The sequence below is a fragment of the Danio aesculapii genome, chromosome 7 (genome assembly GCF_903798145.1).
Source record: "Danio aesculapii chromosome 7, fDanAes4.1, whole genome shotgun sequence".
NCBI classification, from domain to species: Eukaryota; Metazoa; Chordata; class Actinopteri; order Cypriniformes; family Danionidae; genus Danio; species Danio aesculapii.
This window is the reverse complement of record NC_079441.1, coordinates 28172792-28188886: the sequence shown is the minus strand read 5'-3', so window position 1 is coordinate 28188886 and position 16095 is coordinate 28172792. Positions and strand designations below refer to the sequence as shown.

Below are 16095 nucleotides of genomic sequence, written 5' to 3'. Positions count from 1 at the left end.
TAAAATTTATTTATACTTACAAAAACAATTCACATGCACAAAATAAAAATACATTTTCATAAAATACGTTCCACAAATGCAAAACACCATTTGCAAATATATAAGAGTGTACAAAAAGTTTTGAATGTTTAAAATTCACGAGTTCATCCTGAATGAGAATGTGCAAATCCTCTCTCACGTACGACTCACCCTGAATACGAGTGTGTGCATTTTTGAGACTTTCCTGTCAGCACACACCTCCCACGTGAGTCACTCGTGCCCTGTAGCCAATAAGATGCGAGCTTACTGTTCAACCAATCACAACTCCCTGAGAACGCGGGAATGACCGAAGCGCTTCACTGTGCGCACCATTTGCGCAGTCTAACTTAATTAACGGAGATGATCCTCTAAGAAGAATAGACTTAACACAAGCACTTTTCTATTGAGTTACTGAAAATACACTCAGATTCTACTATAAAAAGCATATACACAAACTAGTAGGAAACAGTATTGACTTACATGAGTATCCGCCATGTTGGTTAGAGGAACAAACTGCGCAAAAGGAGCGCAGAGTGGTTGACATCGAGTACAGCGCTCATCTGATTGGCTAAGAGGTACGAGTTGCCTGTTTCTGGCAGGAAAGTCTCAAAAATGCACACACTCGTATTCAGGGTGAGTCGTACGTGAGAGAGGATTTGCACATTCTCATTCAGGATGAACTCGTGAATTTTAAACATTCAAAACTTTTTGTACTCTCTTATATATTTGCAAATGGTGTTTTGCATTTGTGAAATGTATTTTATGAAAATGTATTTTTATTTTGTGCATGTTATTTGTTTTTGTAAGTATAAATGAATATTTTACGTACGTGAATTTGGCTACGCATGTGTACATTGTGTCTTTTGCGTGAATTATTATTGAGTCTAATCTCTCTCCATACTTGTTCACTGCTGCTCTTATACTTGTGTAAATTGCTTCCTTGTCCTCATTTGTAAGTCGCTTTGGATAAAAGCGTCTGCTAAATGTAAAATGTAAATGTAAAAACATTTTAAAATTCCTAAAATTTTAACCAATCTCAAATATTTAACTGAAGTATATTCACGAGTTGCTACTTTCAAATTGTTATGCAATATTATTCGACCCAAAAACATGCATAGTAATTCCACAGGCAGTTTTAGGGGGCCCACACTCCTTTTTGCAAAGTGGAAGTTGCGAGACCACTTCCCCCAACCCTAAGTATAGCTTGGAAATCTTGTCTGCTTCCTGCTAGGCCAGAGAGAATGTTTTCATGTATCATATTATGTAAACTCTGATGTCATTGCACTCTAAACTAGGAAACAAATATTATCCAAGCACTCTTTTAGAAACGGGAATATTTTTGATGAGAAAGCATGACGAAGATATTTAATGAACCATTTCCTTTGGGAGTTATTATAGCTCATCATGAGATGTATATTAATGTGTCTTAATTTGTGTCTCTTTGTCCTTGCTTTCATTTTATTTCTCTCATAGTGTTGCTTTTGTTTTCCTGTGCGTCAACTAATTTTGTGACTCTTTCTTTCATGTTTTTCATAAGTTAATTCCTGGATGTGTTTGTTCTTTTTAGTTCAGTGAGTATTTGGACGCTCATGAGTGTGTATGTGTGCAGATGTGCGTGTAAATGTCTGGATGACTGAAGCGTGGATGTGTATGTATTTATGCCCATGTTACCCAGAAAGACAGTGAATGATCCCTCTGCATTCACTCAGTCAGGTTTGCTTGTTTCATGGGTTCAGAAAGGAGGGAATTTGATCGCATGGATGAATTTATTTTTAATCTGCAGGGTGTGAACGGTAAGTATTGCATCGTGGGAAGCAAAGGATGTGGGCTGTAGCGCAGAGCATTCTGCTGTAATCTACAGTACAAGAAACCACTTATAACTGGATTAATTAATCAACATGTGCCTATTTTCCCCTTCATTGTAACATTTGCTTCTGATCTCCACACTCCCTTTCACTGGTGCATTTTGGGGCCAATGGAAAGTCTGATGAGCAGAGCAGCACAGACAGGAGCAGACATGGTATAGAGAGGAGCGGAGGTACCAGATGTTTTCCGGAAAATAAGTCGAACAGTTTTAAAATTGCATTGACAGAATAATAAAAAAAGATAAATCTGCCATATTTGACTGGTTAAAGCTGATCCTTAACACCCAAGAGTAAAAAACAAACAAACAAAAACAGTACTGACACAAATGACACGTAAAATATCTGTATCTGCAACTTCTGCATGCAAATTAAACATACAAAATAAAAGAAAATGAAAGTATTCGCTAACACAAGATTAAACTGTTATCAACTAAATATACTTTATTATTCAGGTACAAAAAACAAGACATAAAAACAAATCAAATTATTCTTACCTGCGAAAGTTCTTACATTTCTTGAGGAATTTAAAGTCTGCGTGAACTTTAATTTGCTGCAGATCTTTATTTCACTATAATGATGTATTTCGAACTGACATGGAATATTGAGTAGGGGGTGGGGCTTTATTTTTGTGCTCCTACTATCATCTTTCACTTGCAGCAAACTAGCAGTTGGAGGGGCGTGGCTTAACATTTTTCACCCAGTCCGTCAAACTGATGTCATCATAGAAGGACCGCCAAACCAGAGCGGAAGCAGATGGTCAGATTTTGATTGAAGATTACCAAAATAAACAGGACTTTTTTTTTCAGTGGATTAACTGGCATGGATTAATTGTTCGCCTTAAGCCCAACAATGTGTGCTATCAAAATAAACATTGTCAATTTTGATTTCATGCGGACTTTAAGTTTGTGTTCACACTTGTAGTTCGCTTTTCTTGGTTAATTTGGAAAAAGATACATTTGGCCTTACGCCTGTTTCATACCGCAAGTATAAGTAGAGCTCGAGCAGAGCAGAAACAGCGCACAGGCGTTTGCCTTTCACAATAGCTACGTCAACAGCATGCAGGGGATCGGCTGCTGTTGCACAGATCAATCTATCTCTGTCTATTCTATCTAGTTACATATCTATAAATACACTTTTTTTTACTTTTCATCTGCACCAAGGCCTGCAGCAACTTCCTCCTTTGCTTTTTTCTTAACCTGCAAGTCTTTATTTTACAAATTATGTAGATCCTAATGAACTGTATGCTTCTCAAGCTCTATGAGGAGTGTCATTTGTGTCATTTAAATGTGCACTCGGTCAGAAGACAATCACCTGTGATATCATGTCATTTTGTTTTTGATTGTAGGCCTATAGTTATAAAGTACAATATCGTTATAATGATATTTATACATGATCAAACTAGTGTGCAACTTAAGCGAAACTAATACTAAAATTGTTTTAAATTTGGTTTTGTAGTTTCGGGCCCAAATAAATATTTGTTTCCGTTTTTAATCGTTTAAGTTTATTTAATGGAATATATAAAAATCAGTGCATATTATCGGTGCAGTTATTAGGTAAAATTGCTACTTTTTACTTTAATTCAATGCGTTTTTGATCATAATAAATGTACTGTCACTTTAATTGAGCATGAGCAGCGTGGCAAAAATAGACCCAGTGCCAAAAGTATCGCGGCACTGCTGCCTCAGCGACCTACCTGCCAACATTCAGATCATAAAATCCGGGAGATAGAACAATACAGGAGATGGGCGGGAGATGGGTCTGAAATATGGACTCCCGGGAAAAATGGGAGTGTTGGCAGGTATGCTCAGCGATGCCGCTCCGTGCTGACGTGCTGCTTCTGCGTGCAGTTTGAAAGCTCTAATCTGTTAACATGGACGCTGAAAAAACACGCACTGCTCCCGCTCTGCTCGCGCTTGCAGTGTGAAACATGCTTGAGTGTTTACAGTGTCAATTTTAAGACTGAAGCTAAGGATTCAAAGAAGATGGGGGAAAAAGTGCTTCTATGATGTGTATTTAGTGACATAACTTACTAAATATCCAAAACATCACTGTGCAGAACTAGATGTGCTCGTTTTATTTGTATACATTGTCAGCTGAGAACTTCTAAACTGTGTTAGAGTCAGGAAGTCTCCTGTTAAACTCAAAGGAGGTCTACTTTACTGCATGCATCTCTAATCCTGTATCGAACATATACAAGATCTTAGCTATTAGAAGAAGATAATAGGTATGAGTGAGTTACATCTTGCTTAATTTATTTGTCTTTTGTCCATGTTGCATCAAATATCAACTAAAATACATCAGATTTAGAACTAGAAAGCAGATGTTACTCATTTTTTAGCAGTCTCTGTCTGCTTGATTGGTTGCACACTGATTTTCTGATGTCAGTGTTTAAAGAGGGTGGTCCACTACAATTCCATAATTTAAAGTTTAGTTGATGTGTAATGTAGCTGTGTGAAAATAGACAACATCTCTGAATGTAAGACGCTCAAAGTTCAATGCAAAAGGAGACATTGGCTCTTACAGAATTAGCTTAGCAAAGCCTACAGCGAATGAAGTTTCGGGACTACAAAAAAAAAAAAATCTGTGCATCTGGTGAGATTACAAATATTTCAGGTTATGTGCATCCATCCCATGCAGCGAAGGGGCGTGACCAGAGGCGCTATAATGTTATACTGTAGCAGAGAAAGCTAAAATGGTTCCCAAACGCTGCTATTTTTGCAGAGCTTGTTCTGTTTCTGTATTTAGGCTTCCAAGAGACACAACACAAAGACAGAAGTACTTACAGTTTAATTTTAATTATGTTTCAGAGAATTATAAAAATATATAGCTAGCATTTGACAAAGGACAACGTCCAGTGCTGGATTTGGCTAAAAACTCCTCAAAGAAGTAGCAGCTCCAACCATAATAGAAGAAGCTGTGGATTGTGAGCCACAACCTGTAAGTATTTGTTCAAATTGATCTGTTACATGCATAGTAAACAATGGGAAATGCAGTTTGGCACCACTAACAAATTAGCTACAAATTCATATTTATTCGCCAAACCGCTGTAAAAGGCCACAATCTTCAGCAGCGCATGCAGTGTTTCTCTATGCAGCCACTTTCCCTGTGTTCTACATTTCAAATAACGAACTCGCAAAAGATGTCTATACAATATAATATAAACTTACACATGCTAACAATCCGAATATATGTGAAAGACGTTTGTCAGATTTTATTTTAGAGAGCAGGCGTGAGGTTCAGCTGTGTCCACTGTGTCATTTTCTGTCTGATTCAGGCTCAAACTGATATGGCTAAAAGCTACTCTGACTGACAGTATTTACTGCAAAGCGTGTGCTAGTAGAGGTGTGATGCTTTTCCTGGTGCATTGGAGCTGATCTGCAAATCACAGAACATTATGTTAGCTGACCAGTCAGAGCCTCTTGAGGGCGGGCTTTTGGAGGAACTAGGAAATATGACAGTTGTTTTCATGTTAGCTGAGTAGCTGTATATAATCAAAGTAAGATATATGAAAAAATAAAATGTTTTTTTTTTAATATAAATAAAGCATGAGCACACATTGCTTTGCATCTTAAACACAACCAAGACTTAAAATACACCCTTGACCACCCCTTTAAACATATTCAAAAAAATGCAGGGCAATCGCTCCTAAATCTATCACCTAAAACTCACTGAGTTTGATTGTGAGTGACAACACATAGATTGTAATATGATCATAGACCTTTTAGATGGTAAAAAATATATATATATATGTATACACCGGAAAACTGCATATTTATTGGTACCTATTATTTAAACTAAATAATCATTTAAAGATTTGAAAGGCACCGTATATAACATTCTAATAACAGGCAAATAATTAAAAAAAATTATGATCATTTTCTCATCCTCATATCATTCAAGCCTGTATGGCTATTTTCACTATGGAACCCAAAAGAAGATATTTTGAAGAATCTTTTATTTTTTGTCCATTCAAATCCAGTATTGTTTTGGAGACGTTTGACTTTTGGACAAAAATCTTATTCAAAATATGTTTTGTGTTTCACAATGGAGAGTCATATAGGTTTGGAACAACATGAGGATAAATTAGTAAACGCGTTTCGTTTTTTCACTTTGGATGTCATCCCCCTGTCCAGCTGCCCTTCTTGTCAGACCAAGTCCACTGCACGAGCTCACTGCACTGCTGACTCTATGATAGAGCACTCTAGTGGAACCAGGTGCTCTTGGCCCATAGCTAAACAAGAAGGCAGTCTACAGTATGACCAGGCTAACCAATCACATTGTGCACCCATGCCATTAATTCTGCCCTGGAAAGACGAGTTGGCAAATCAGTTGTGTTTTACGGTGTTCCCACCCCTGGCTTTTTTTCCATGCCAAACCTTTCACTACAAGCTGGAACAGTTATGCCCCCTTTACCCCTTCAGTGATTCTCCAGCACATACGCTCAATCATCCATCCATTGGTTACGCTTTCCATCTTATACTGTACACCTGAGTCGCTCAGCACTGTCTGTATGAACTAATCTCGTTGCTTTTCCATGCTCACACCGTAGAAGTAACCAAAGGTGAGCGAGGGCTTAAGGAATCAGACACTGCACGCAATAACACAAAGAAACTTTGCTTTTTAAATGACTCTCGAGGCTGTTCGGGCATGCTCAGATGAAGCATAATTGAGCAGATTCCTGTTGTTAAAGAATGACTCATCTGTTGCCCACGTATTTAAACATGGATATGAAACAGTAGATCACAGGATGACGGCATGTTTGTGAGAGTTATCTAATGTGCTGTCGTTGATTTTGATTGGCAGGGTGGCAGAATCCACTGAGGAGGTGACTAAATTAAGGCCAGTGCGTCTCATACAAGAGGACGGCATCATACGGCCCTACGACCACCATGCGTCGGAGGGCTATGACCTCTTTCAGGTGAGGTCTTGCCCACTTACTGACCAGGCTACTAGTTACCAATGGGAAGAACTTTAATCTGAATAATTTTGGGTTTTAATTTAACATGGACTAACAGACAGATTGATTTAAAGGTTTGGAGTCAGTTTGACAGATTTAGTCAAGAAACTACTGGAAAAACCACAGTTTGGTTACAGGCTGGTACATTTCGAGATTTTGAAACCATCCATAACAATAGCCATTTCCACACATAAAGTCTTTACAGGCAAAGAGTTAAATGCTTGCAAAAAAAATGGCTTTTACTGTGTGTTCAAACTACTTATTTAAAGTCAGTTGAAACCACACAAGTTTTTTGGGGAGGGGGAAAATTTATTGATTTATGTTTATTCAGCTTAAATTTGTAAAAACTTAAGTTATCTTAATCTATTTTAGATTAGATTAGATTCAACTTTATTTTCATTACACATGTACAAGGCAACGAAATGCAGTTTAGGTCTACCCAGCAGTGCAATAACAGCAAGTGCAGGATACAGGTATAAGTTATAAAGTGCAATTATAGAAAAACTATGGTGATATTTACAGGATGATGTACTATGAACATTATATACAGGTTTTTTTTAGCTATGAACAGATTTACAATAAATTAATATATGTACAGTAGTATAGTAATAGTAATCAGAAGTGTGCAGATAGATAAACAATTTCAAATGTATATGTACAGTGGGTGTGTACATAATTAGATATGTAGTAAATGAATCATTTGTGTTGGGACAACATGAAGGAATTGTGTGGAACGCATTTTTTTATTGCAGTACAATGAGCAGTTGTAATGCTGCCAGTAAATTGCCATTATCATACAATGTGTGAACAAAGAATAGGATTTGGTTGGTATGAGCATGTACAAATGCAGAATTCACTGAAGAAAGAAGCGTTGATTGAGCTAATCATAAAGTACTGTCAGATGTTTCAGTGCTTCCCACACATAGACTTTATTTGGACGGGCTGCCCAGGTATATTAACGGCCGCCCAACTATATTTGGTGACCTTTTTTGTATAATTATCATCCTTTTTACACTTTTTCTGTATCCACCCAATAGCCAAACATCTGCGATCGATTAACTAGTGGGAAATCTCCTCTCGCCTTACATGTTTCCTACTTCTGTATGTGCGCAAGAACTGTCAACACTCCTATAGACAATCTCACGTGTTTCGCAGAGACCCACAGAGACGAGCCTTTTGGGACTTAAAAATGTATCCGTCTTGGGGTTCTAAAAATCTCCTAAAATGTCCAGGATTCGGCTTTTGGTTTCACTTTCTTAGCTGTCATCATTTTTATTTTAAGCCTGATTTACTTTCGCTTGGCTTCACAGCTGACAGCATGTGCACAGCCGCAAGACTGAGAGAAACATTATATAATTCATTCCTTGATTCAAACTTTTCTGTTTACTCAGAGATGACAAAATTACATCTAAACTGGCTGCAAAATATACAGTTGAAGAATTATTAGCCCCCTGTGTTTTCCCCAATTTCTGTTTAACGGAGCGCTTAGCCAAGACTAAAGCCAGTCTGAAGATGCTGGACTTTTGCCGTGCGTACACATGTAGTAACGAGCAAACAACGAAAAAAAGCACAAAGGCAGAACATTTCATAGGTAAAATTGAGGTTTTTTTTCACACCTTTGTGCTAAACAACTCAAATTATTGATGATAATACAGTCGCGTATTGCACTGACCATAAGGCAAAGTAGCACCAACTTGCACAAAATTTTTGGCTTATGCTAGAGATTGTTGAATAAAATCAGCAAACAATGTAAATGAAACATGACAACAAGATGCTGCGGTGCCAGAAACTTGTATTATTGTCTGCCGAGTTCACGAACGTTAGTTTTTTAAAGCAACTTATAGGGTTCCTAATAATATAACAGTGCCTGCGCCTCAATGTGCATACTGACCACCCTAAATTATTGAATATTACAAATGTTATATACCATTTAGATCAGAAAGGTGGATATGCACATTGAGACGCAGGGATATCGGTTGATGGTTCACATGAGTTCCTAACAGAGATTCATTCAACAAATCACTCCCTCCGTTAAAATTAGAAGTGAAAGCAGGAGGGGGGGTGTGTGTTTCAACACATCAAATTTAACAGGGAGGTAGGATAATACATTTCCGTGCACACAAACACATGCTCTTTGTATGCAATGACCATGCGGGTAAAATTCCCAATCATAGATAAATGAATAAATGTTTACATATCTATGGCTCTGGATGGCCAGTCCTCCACTGCACCTTGGTCCCACATTAATTTCAAAGGAGCGCTTTCCTCTACTAAAATGGCAGCTCTATTGATACATTCCTTCCAATAGACAACAACAGCGTAGGTGACATCTAATGTAAATATCTACATTACATTACTTGCGACTGTACTTGTAGTTTACAGTAAATATCTAGGGAAGCCATATTAAGGAATAATAGGGAAGTAAAATTATATTTTACAAATTTTACTAGATTTTAAAAATTCTAACTTATTTTACAGTCACAATTGCAAAAAATTGGAATTCCAAGAGAGTATGTCAGAATTAAAGTCATAAAATTACAGTTAACTTTTAATTACATTCAAGTTTAATTAGCTTATAAGTGTTATTCTGTTTTAGGAGCAAGCTTCAATACCTGTTTTGTGCAATAATATTTTTTTGAACGATTCTCCCGTTTAGTTGCACATTTTACTGTCCATATTCTTGAGATTTTTTTTAATATTTATATTTATTTATATTACTAATACTTCATTCACTTGTGTTTTGTTTTGGTTGTGGTGGTAATATTTTATTTCATATTTAAAAATAACTTTTCATAAAACTTGCAATATAAAACTTTTATGTGGTTTAAGGGGAAAACTGTGTGAATATTATGCTCCTCCATCCATATTTTCCCTAGTAGTCTCATGCCTTCAAAAGCAACCAAATTCCAGTGTCCGCTTATTGAATTTCCTGTTGTATTCTTCATTAAAACTGACCTTAAACTCAACAGTTGAACTGACTCCAACCCTGACTCCAATTCCATGGAAAAACGAATTCCCGTGTCCCACTAATTTTCTCTCTTTTTCTCTGTCCTTTCCCACATGCAGCCTGAGGAAATGTAAAATGGGAGTGGGAGATGGGATTGAGATTTTTTTACTTATAGATCGTCGCTTAATGAAAACATTTGTGAACACAGAGATATTGTAGCACTTAAATGAACCAAACTGGACATTCAGCACTAGATTTAGTCTAGCCTGGTCCACCTACAATAGAATGTCACATTGTTGTGTTTAGGAAATGATATAATATCCTAAATCTGCATCTGAAGTTGTATGTCTTGTGCACTTTTACAGCTTTGCTACTTTTCTATTCTAGTAAACATTTTTTAATTTCTCTTTTAATTTTACGCAAAAAATAATTTTAGCGTTATACAGACATTTTAATATATTCAATATATATCAGCATATCTCTTATTTTTTATTAGTTAATGCCAAATATATCAAAACAACCTCATTATAGTCATTTTGTCCCCTGAAAGAAATATATTGTTTGAAATGTAAGCAAAAAATTATCGCTTTTCATTATTAATATTTAAATAATTATTATATTTGTTAGAAATAGGATGTGACAAAGTTGATCTATTTTTCTAAACGTCGTCTCGGTTTCTTTGAACATGTGTCTGTAAAAACATTTCCATGCGTCTGAAATCTGAAGAATATTACAGTCTATATTAACAATATATTTATTCTTAATCAATGTCAATACATGAAATGTGCATATTGATATATGCAAACATATTTATATGCAATAAATGGGCATTTCAAAGTGCATGCTGGAATTAATGTCTCATGTATTTTCCTATATACCTTATACTTGCATTAACTGTCATGTAATCATTTGTTTTAACGTGGCTTTACTGTGTTGTAATTGTATTATTAACCGAAGAGCTTGTCTGAGTCCTGTGATTGACTATAATAATCATGTGGAATAAATCAATACTCCTCTTTGACAAGATCATGATCATTTCTATGCTTCGCAACTGATCGGTACATTAAAAAAAAGCCTATACTGGTGTGTTGTGCTGTACAAGTGTGTGTGTTTTTCAGAGATCTGAGATTAAACAGTTGGATGGGGAAATCTTCAGAGAACATTACATGTACCCAGGACACAGGAAAACAAACATCATGATCACCAACAGGTATTTCAACAACAGAACAAATGATCAAACTGGCGTTTCCCACTTTTTTTTTTCCATGTTCTTGTTGTATGTGTTGATTTATTTATCGTGCAGGAGAGTGATGTGTGTGAAGGAGATCGATGTGATCGGACATTTCAATAAAGAATGGGAATGTCAGTTTGAGAGTTTCCAGAGCCCTCCGAGCACAGAAGGAGGAGATTTGAAGATATATTACCGGGTACATGCTGTAAATACTGCCAGTGTTAGCATTAAAACATAAACAGTAGTATGCTGTTTTTCTAGGGCTGCACAATTAATCATTTAGCATTGATAGAGCAATGTGCAAATTCGGAATAGTTGCAGGATGTCAAATTGGGATTATAGTTGACCAGATGCTACAGTTTGGCCCATAGTGCCCAGCAAGCATTTTTTGTTCTTAAATGATGTCTAATAGATGTCTAACAAACGTCTAAACTTGGTCGTCTTGGCTAAAACAAGGCTACATTTGGGCTGTCAGTGAAAATCTAATAGACGTTTAAGAATTGGCCAAAACTAGACTATAGTCATCAAATAAACAGAAATTAATCTGTCATGTTAAATCTCTAATCTGTCTATTTTGGGCTATTCTTAGATGTCTATTCAATTTTCAATAACAGCCCAAGTTTAGCCTTGTTTTAGCCAAGCTGTCTATGTTTAGATGTCTATTAAACATCTAAACACTAAATTGTTTGCTGGGTGGAGTCATTCAAAGTCAATGTTTATCATTCTACTGTGTTTTTAAGGCCTGTGACTGTGTGAATAATTATTGGCCTTGCAAATAATTATTAACGCAATGAAGATATATTTTTATTTTACATTCAGTTATGAATACTGTTAGATTCCCCAGAAAAATATAAAGCACTATTTATTTAATTCGTATCTTTGCTCTATTGTATATATCTATGCTTTTAATATGCTTATTATATAGTATGCAGATATCCTGCTCTACTAAATCATCCCAATCAATGTAAAATTATTAAATTTCACCAAATAGTCATGTGGTAAAATTGTATTCGTATCGCAGTAAAACAATATTGCAACTCTAGTTATTACTTTAAAAGTTGTACTTTGACATTTGTACGGCTTTCTAACAGTGGTCTCTAGTGAATTAATTAACATTGCTTGACAAACAAAATGAATGTTGGTGCAGGAACAGAACAAATTGAACCTCATTAGGAAGGATGGACAGGCACAAGTCAGAGTGATACACATGAAACATCCTGACATGGCTGAGGTAAATCTATTACTTTTATTTTTAATGTGTGTCTATGTTGAATCTACTGTTGTTTGTTATTTAGCTTTTAATGATTACTGTTTCAGTTTTAAAACTACAAAGCAAAACTGGCCGTTTTATGTTTAGCTTACTATTTCACAGATGCCAATCTGCGATTAAGCTAGTTCCACAGGTTGCACTAGTTCATCTTATTAGTGTACACATGCCATTACACTGCGTAGAAGTACAGAGCTATAAAAATGACTGCATCTCAAAGTATTAAAAACAAATGCTGGCCTTTTTTTACTTATTTTGCTTCATTCTTTGCAGAGACTGCGAGAAGGAATCGACAATGCCCAGTTTGCACGCAAGCAACATCAGATGGCGAGGCAGAAGTCACAGCGCTTCATCAAAATGGGCAACAGTTGAATCAGTCAGTTGAATCATGCCTAGCATTCAAAGCATTACATATATATAATGTTTTGCTTAGAAATATATTTAGGCAAATTTCTTATTTAAACTCACTGGAGTTTTGAATGTATCTCTGAATTTTTTGGAGTTATCTCTTTTTATGTTTCAATAGATTTAAGCACTTTGATTTTTGCTGTCATGTTGTGTTTGGTGTATTGATGTAGGACAAGTTGAATATCATGGTAAGAGATTTTTGTGATGCTATAAAAGAAAATCACTACAATATTCAACTATAATATGCACTGTTTAGCTTAATTTTCTAGTACAAATCCTGTCAAAAAAATGAAGACAAGAAATCTGGCCTACACCCTCATCTTTGTTTCTAGATCATCCTTCCCCTGACATTGCATAAATGTACTCAAAAATGTTATTAATTGGTAAAGTTGTTCTCCAGACATGAGCTCTGTCCGAAATCACATAGCCTCAAGAGTAGCTACTTATTTTCATAAGGATATTTTATATAATATGTATGTGTGTGTGTTATGAATGTTATCTTGATGTTTTACACTCATCCATGTTATTATGTTGTCACCCACCAGCATCAGCTGCATCTATAGACTGTTAAAACAATGATGGCCAACACATCACCACTTCTTTTTTGTTTTACTATAGAAAAGTATGGCTGCTGTCATTAGGAGCCTGAAGGCTGATTTATACTATTTGCTTGGGTGCATGCAGCAAATGTGATGTCACTACGGTGTTAGCGAACATTAGCTTTGAGTTTGCACACCTCTATATCTGAAGATGTACAACTTGGAGCCGAGTCTTGCCGTGCTTGCTTGGGGTTTTTAAGCAGCTTTAGGGAACAAAATGCACTTATTTTTATTGTATATAATGTTTTGCATTACGCATGCAGTTAACATTGTTGAAAAATGTAGCCTAAATTACTCATTTACACAGCGCTAAAAGCAAACATTTTAATGAGTGTTCTCCTAATTTATCCTCAACCTGTTCATTTTATATATAATTAAATTCATTAATGTAGCAACTCCACTCACTGACTTCTTCACCACTGTTTCGTTGTGACTGTTACTCCGAGGCGCCCCCTGTTGTTACAAATAATAGTACAGCGATGACCACTTCAAATATGAAAGGGTTAGTTCACCCAAAATTTGTATAAATTCTGTCATCATTAACTCATCCTATACTTGTTCCAAAACTGTTGCTTTCTCTTGCTGAAAACAGAAGAAGATATTTTGAAGACAACTGAAAATCTGTAACCATTTTTATTTTAAAAATGTTGTGTTCAACAGAAGAAACTCTTAAAGGTGTGGAACCCCTTGAGGGTGAGTAAATATTTATTTTTGGGGGAACTATCCCATGAAGGACCCGCAACTTGCAGCTGTGGGGTTAGCTGAAAGTATTATTCCAATTTATGTTAACCCAGTGGTGATCATGAGTTGGAGCTGCAGAATCAAAGTCCTGGCCATATTTATAAAGAAAATAACAAGTGCACAATCATGATGGCACACCCCATATTTATTTCATCAAATAACTAACAAAGATCAGCGTAATAAGAAGTACCCAAAATCCAAATTAAACCATTTTGGGGAAAGTTGTATTTGAATTTACAGTGAGTGGGTGGGGATTATGACTAATGCCGCATCCAGCCACCAGGGGGCAATCTGTTTTTTGTTTTGGTTTGTTTGTTTGTTTGTTTGTTTGTTTGTTTGTTTGTTTGTTTTTTGTTTTAGGTTAAGGATGTGTAAAACACTCTTAAGCAATCCCAAATGACATGCTGAACTCTTGTGGTGTTCCTCTGTCTGCATTTCTGTGACCTAATGCTGCTTTGAGGTCAAAGCTTGCTACAATGTATCGACAGTACACAATGGCTGCAAATGAGGTGTTCAGAAGTACCTTTTTGAGAGCTACACATTACATTTATGTTCATGGACTTAATGGTCATCTGCATACATTGGCTATCGTAGGTCCACAAGTCTGGAAGTGCGCCATTTTAAACTGGGCATTGCAATTCACAAATCCTCGTCCACGGCCTCATGGAATAGTTCATAGTGTGCACACTTCAGAATCTTGCCAGCAGTATTAGGTCATCTAGTAACTTTTTGTATAATCTTTTATAATTACTATGAACTCAGACCTACTTCTTTTGTCCCATACTGTTTTACACCTGCTATATAATCAGAAACTATGTGATTTCGGATAGAGCCATGGTGGACTTCGACTATGCAATGAAAGTGCAGTGTCTATCACTGCTGTTCCACAATTACTTTGATTAAGATATGATCTTAACTCTACCTCTCCTCAGTTTTCCCACAATGATGTTCAGAGAATATGTCAAAGCACCTGGCCATGGATCCTCTCCATGTTGCTAAGTAACTGGGCTTCCTGTATGTGGGTGCAAGTGACCCCCGTTGGCCTGGTGTGGGCAGGAAAGGAGAGGTTGGTTATCCCGTGCCCTCCACCTTGGCTCTTTCCATGTCCTTCTATTTCCTATGCATCAGTAGACCAGACATACACCCACAGGTCAATGCCGCTGTGTGTAGACAGCTGTAACGGGTAAAGACACCAAAAATGTCATAAGTAATCTCCACTAATCCAAAGCAAACACTAGGAATGTCAGGCTTTATATAAGAATTTCCTCTGCTTTACTGCATGAAAGATCTTTCCGGAAACCTAATGTGCTGTAGTTATGATCATACATCAATTCAGGACAGTATTGTATTGGACTCCACCTTAGCTTCATCCAGCTGTACAGAAAAACTATAGTGTTGCACTCCAATTGCATCTCCGTTAAACTTTAATGCACTTAATAAATCACATTTGGTAAAACTAATGATTGTGACTTCATTAATTATGAGCAATATAAAGTGGAAGTGAAAGATTTTATATAGAGGTAACTCATAAAAGTTCAGTCAATCTGTCAAATGGGTTTCTATTTATTCTATTATGAATGTACAACAAACCTTCCTTTTTAATGCGCTTTTAATCCATAAACTAATTTCAGCTAAAGATTACTGTACATCATGTAATGTAGAAATGCTTATGTCCCTAATTATTTTCCTAAATTTGTATAACTTTAAAAAATACCAAGTAAACGTATCACACATCTGTTATTTCATGACCTTTCTATACTGATTCACTAACATGAGATCATATGTAATGCATGGAAATACTTGAACACGCTGAGGTCCACGCGCTGCGCCTCCTGCAGACTGCGTTCAGCGGAAATACGTCAGCAGCATGTTCGCTCATCACATGTCAAGCATGCTGTGTGTGTTTGTGTGTGTGTGTGTGTGTGCGCGCGTTAGGGAGGGAGCAATGCAAGTCCGGACCAGGCAACATTTGAAATACTGGGAAAAGGCATGCGTTTACTCATAAGACGTAATGCGCTTTGGGACATATTTAACGACAAAAATCTCTACAGCGCACTGGAAT

General features: G+C 36.5%; 1 protein-coding gene across 2 annotated transcripts in view; it reads left to right on the top strand.

The window, feature by feature from the left end:
* vps13c (vacuolar protein sorting 13 homolog C) overlaps positions 1-15493 on the top strand; it is a 109905-nt gene extending 94412 nt beyond the window's left edge. For both annotated transcript variants that reach the window (XM_056461529.1, XM_056461528.1), the window contains 5 exons: positions 6687-6801; positions 10906-10997; positions 11091-11214; positions 12166-12249; positions 12559-15493. In XM_056461529.1, coding sequence (XP_056317504.1) covers positions 6687-6801; positions 10906-10997; positions 11091-11214; positions 12166-12249; positions 12559-12657 — 514 coding nt within the window. In that variant the 3' untranslated portion in view covers positions 12658-15493. The remainder of the gene's footprint in view (positions 1-6686; positions 6802-10905; positions 10998-11090; positions 11215-12165; positions 12250-12558) is intronic.
* Positions 15494-16095: the final 602 nt, after the last annotated feature.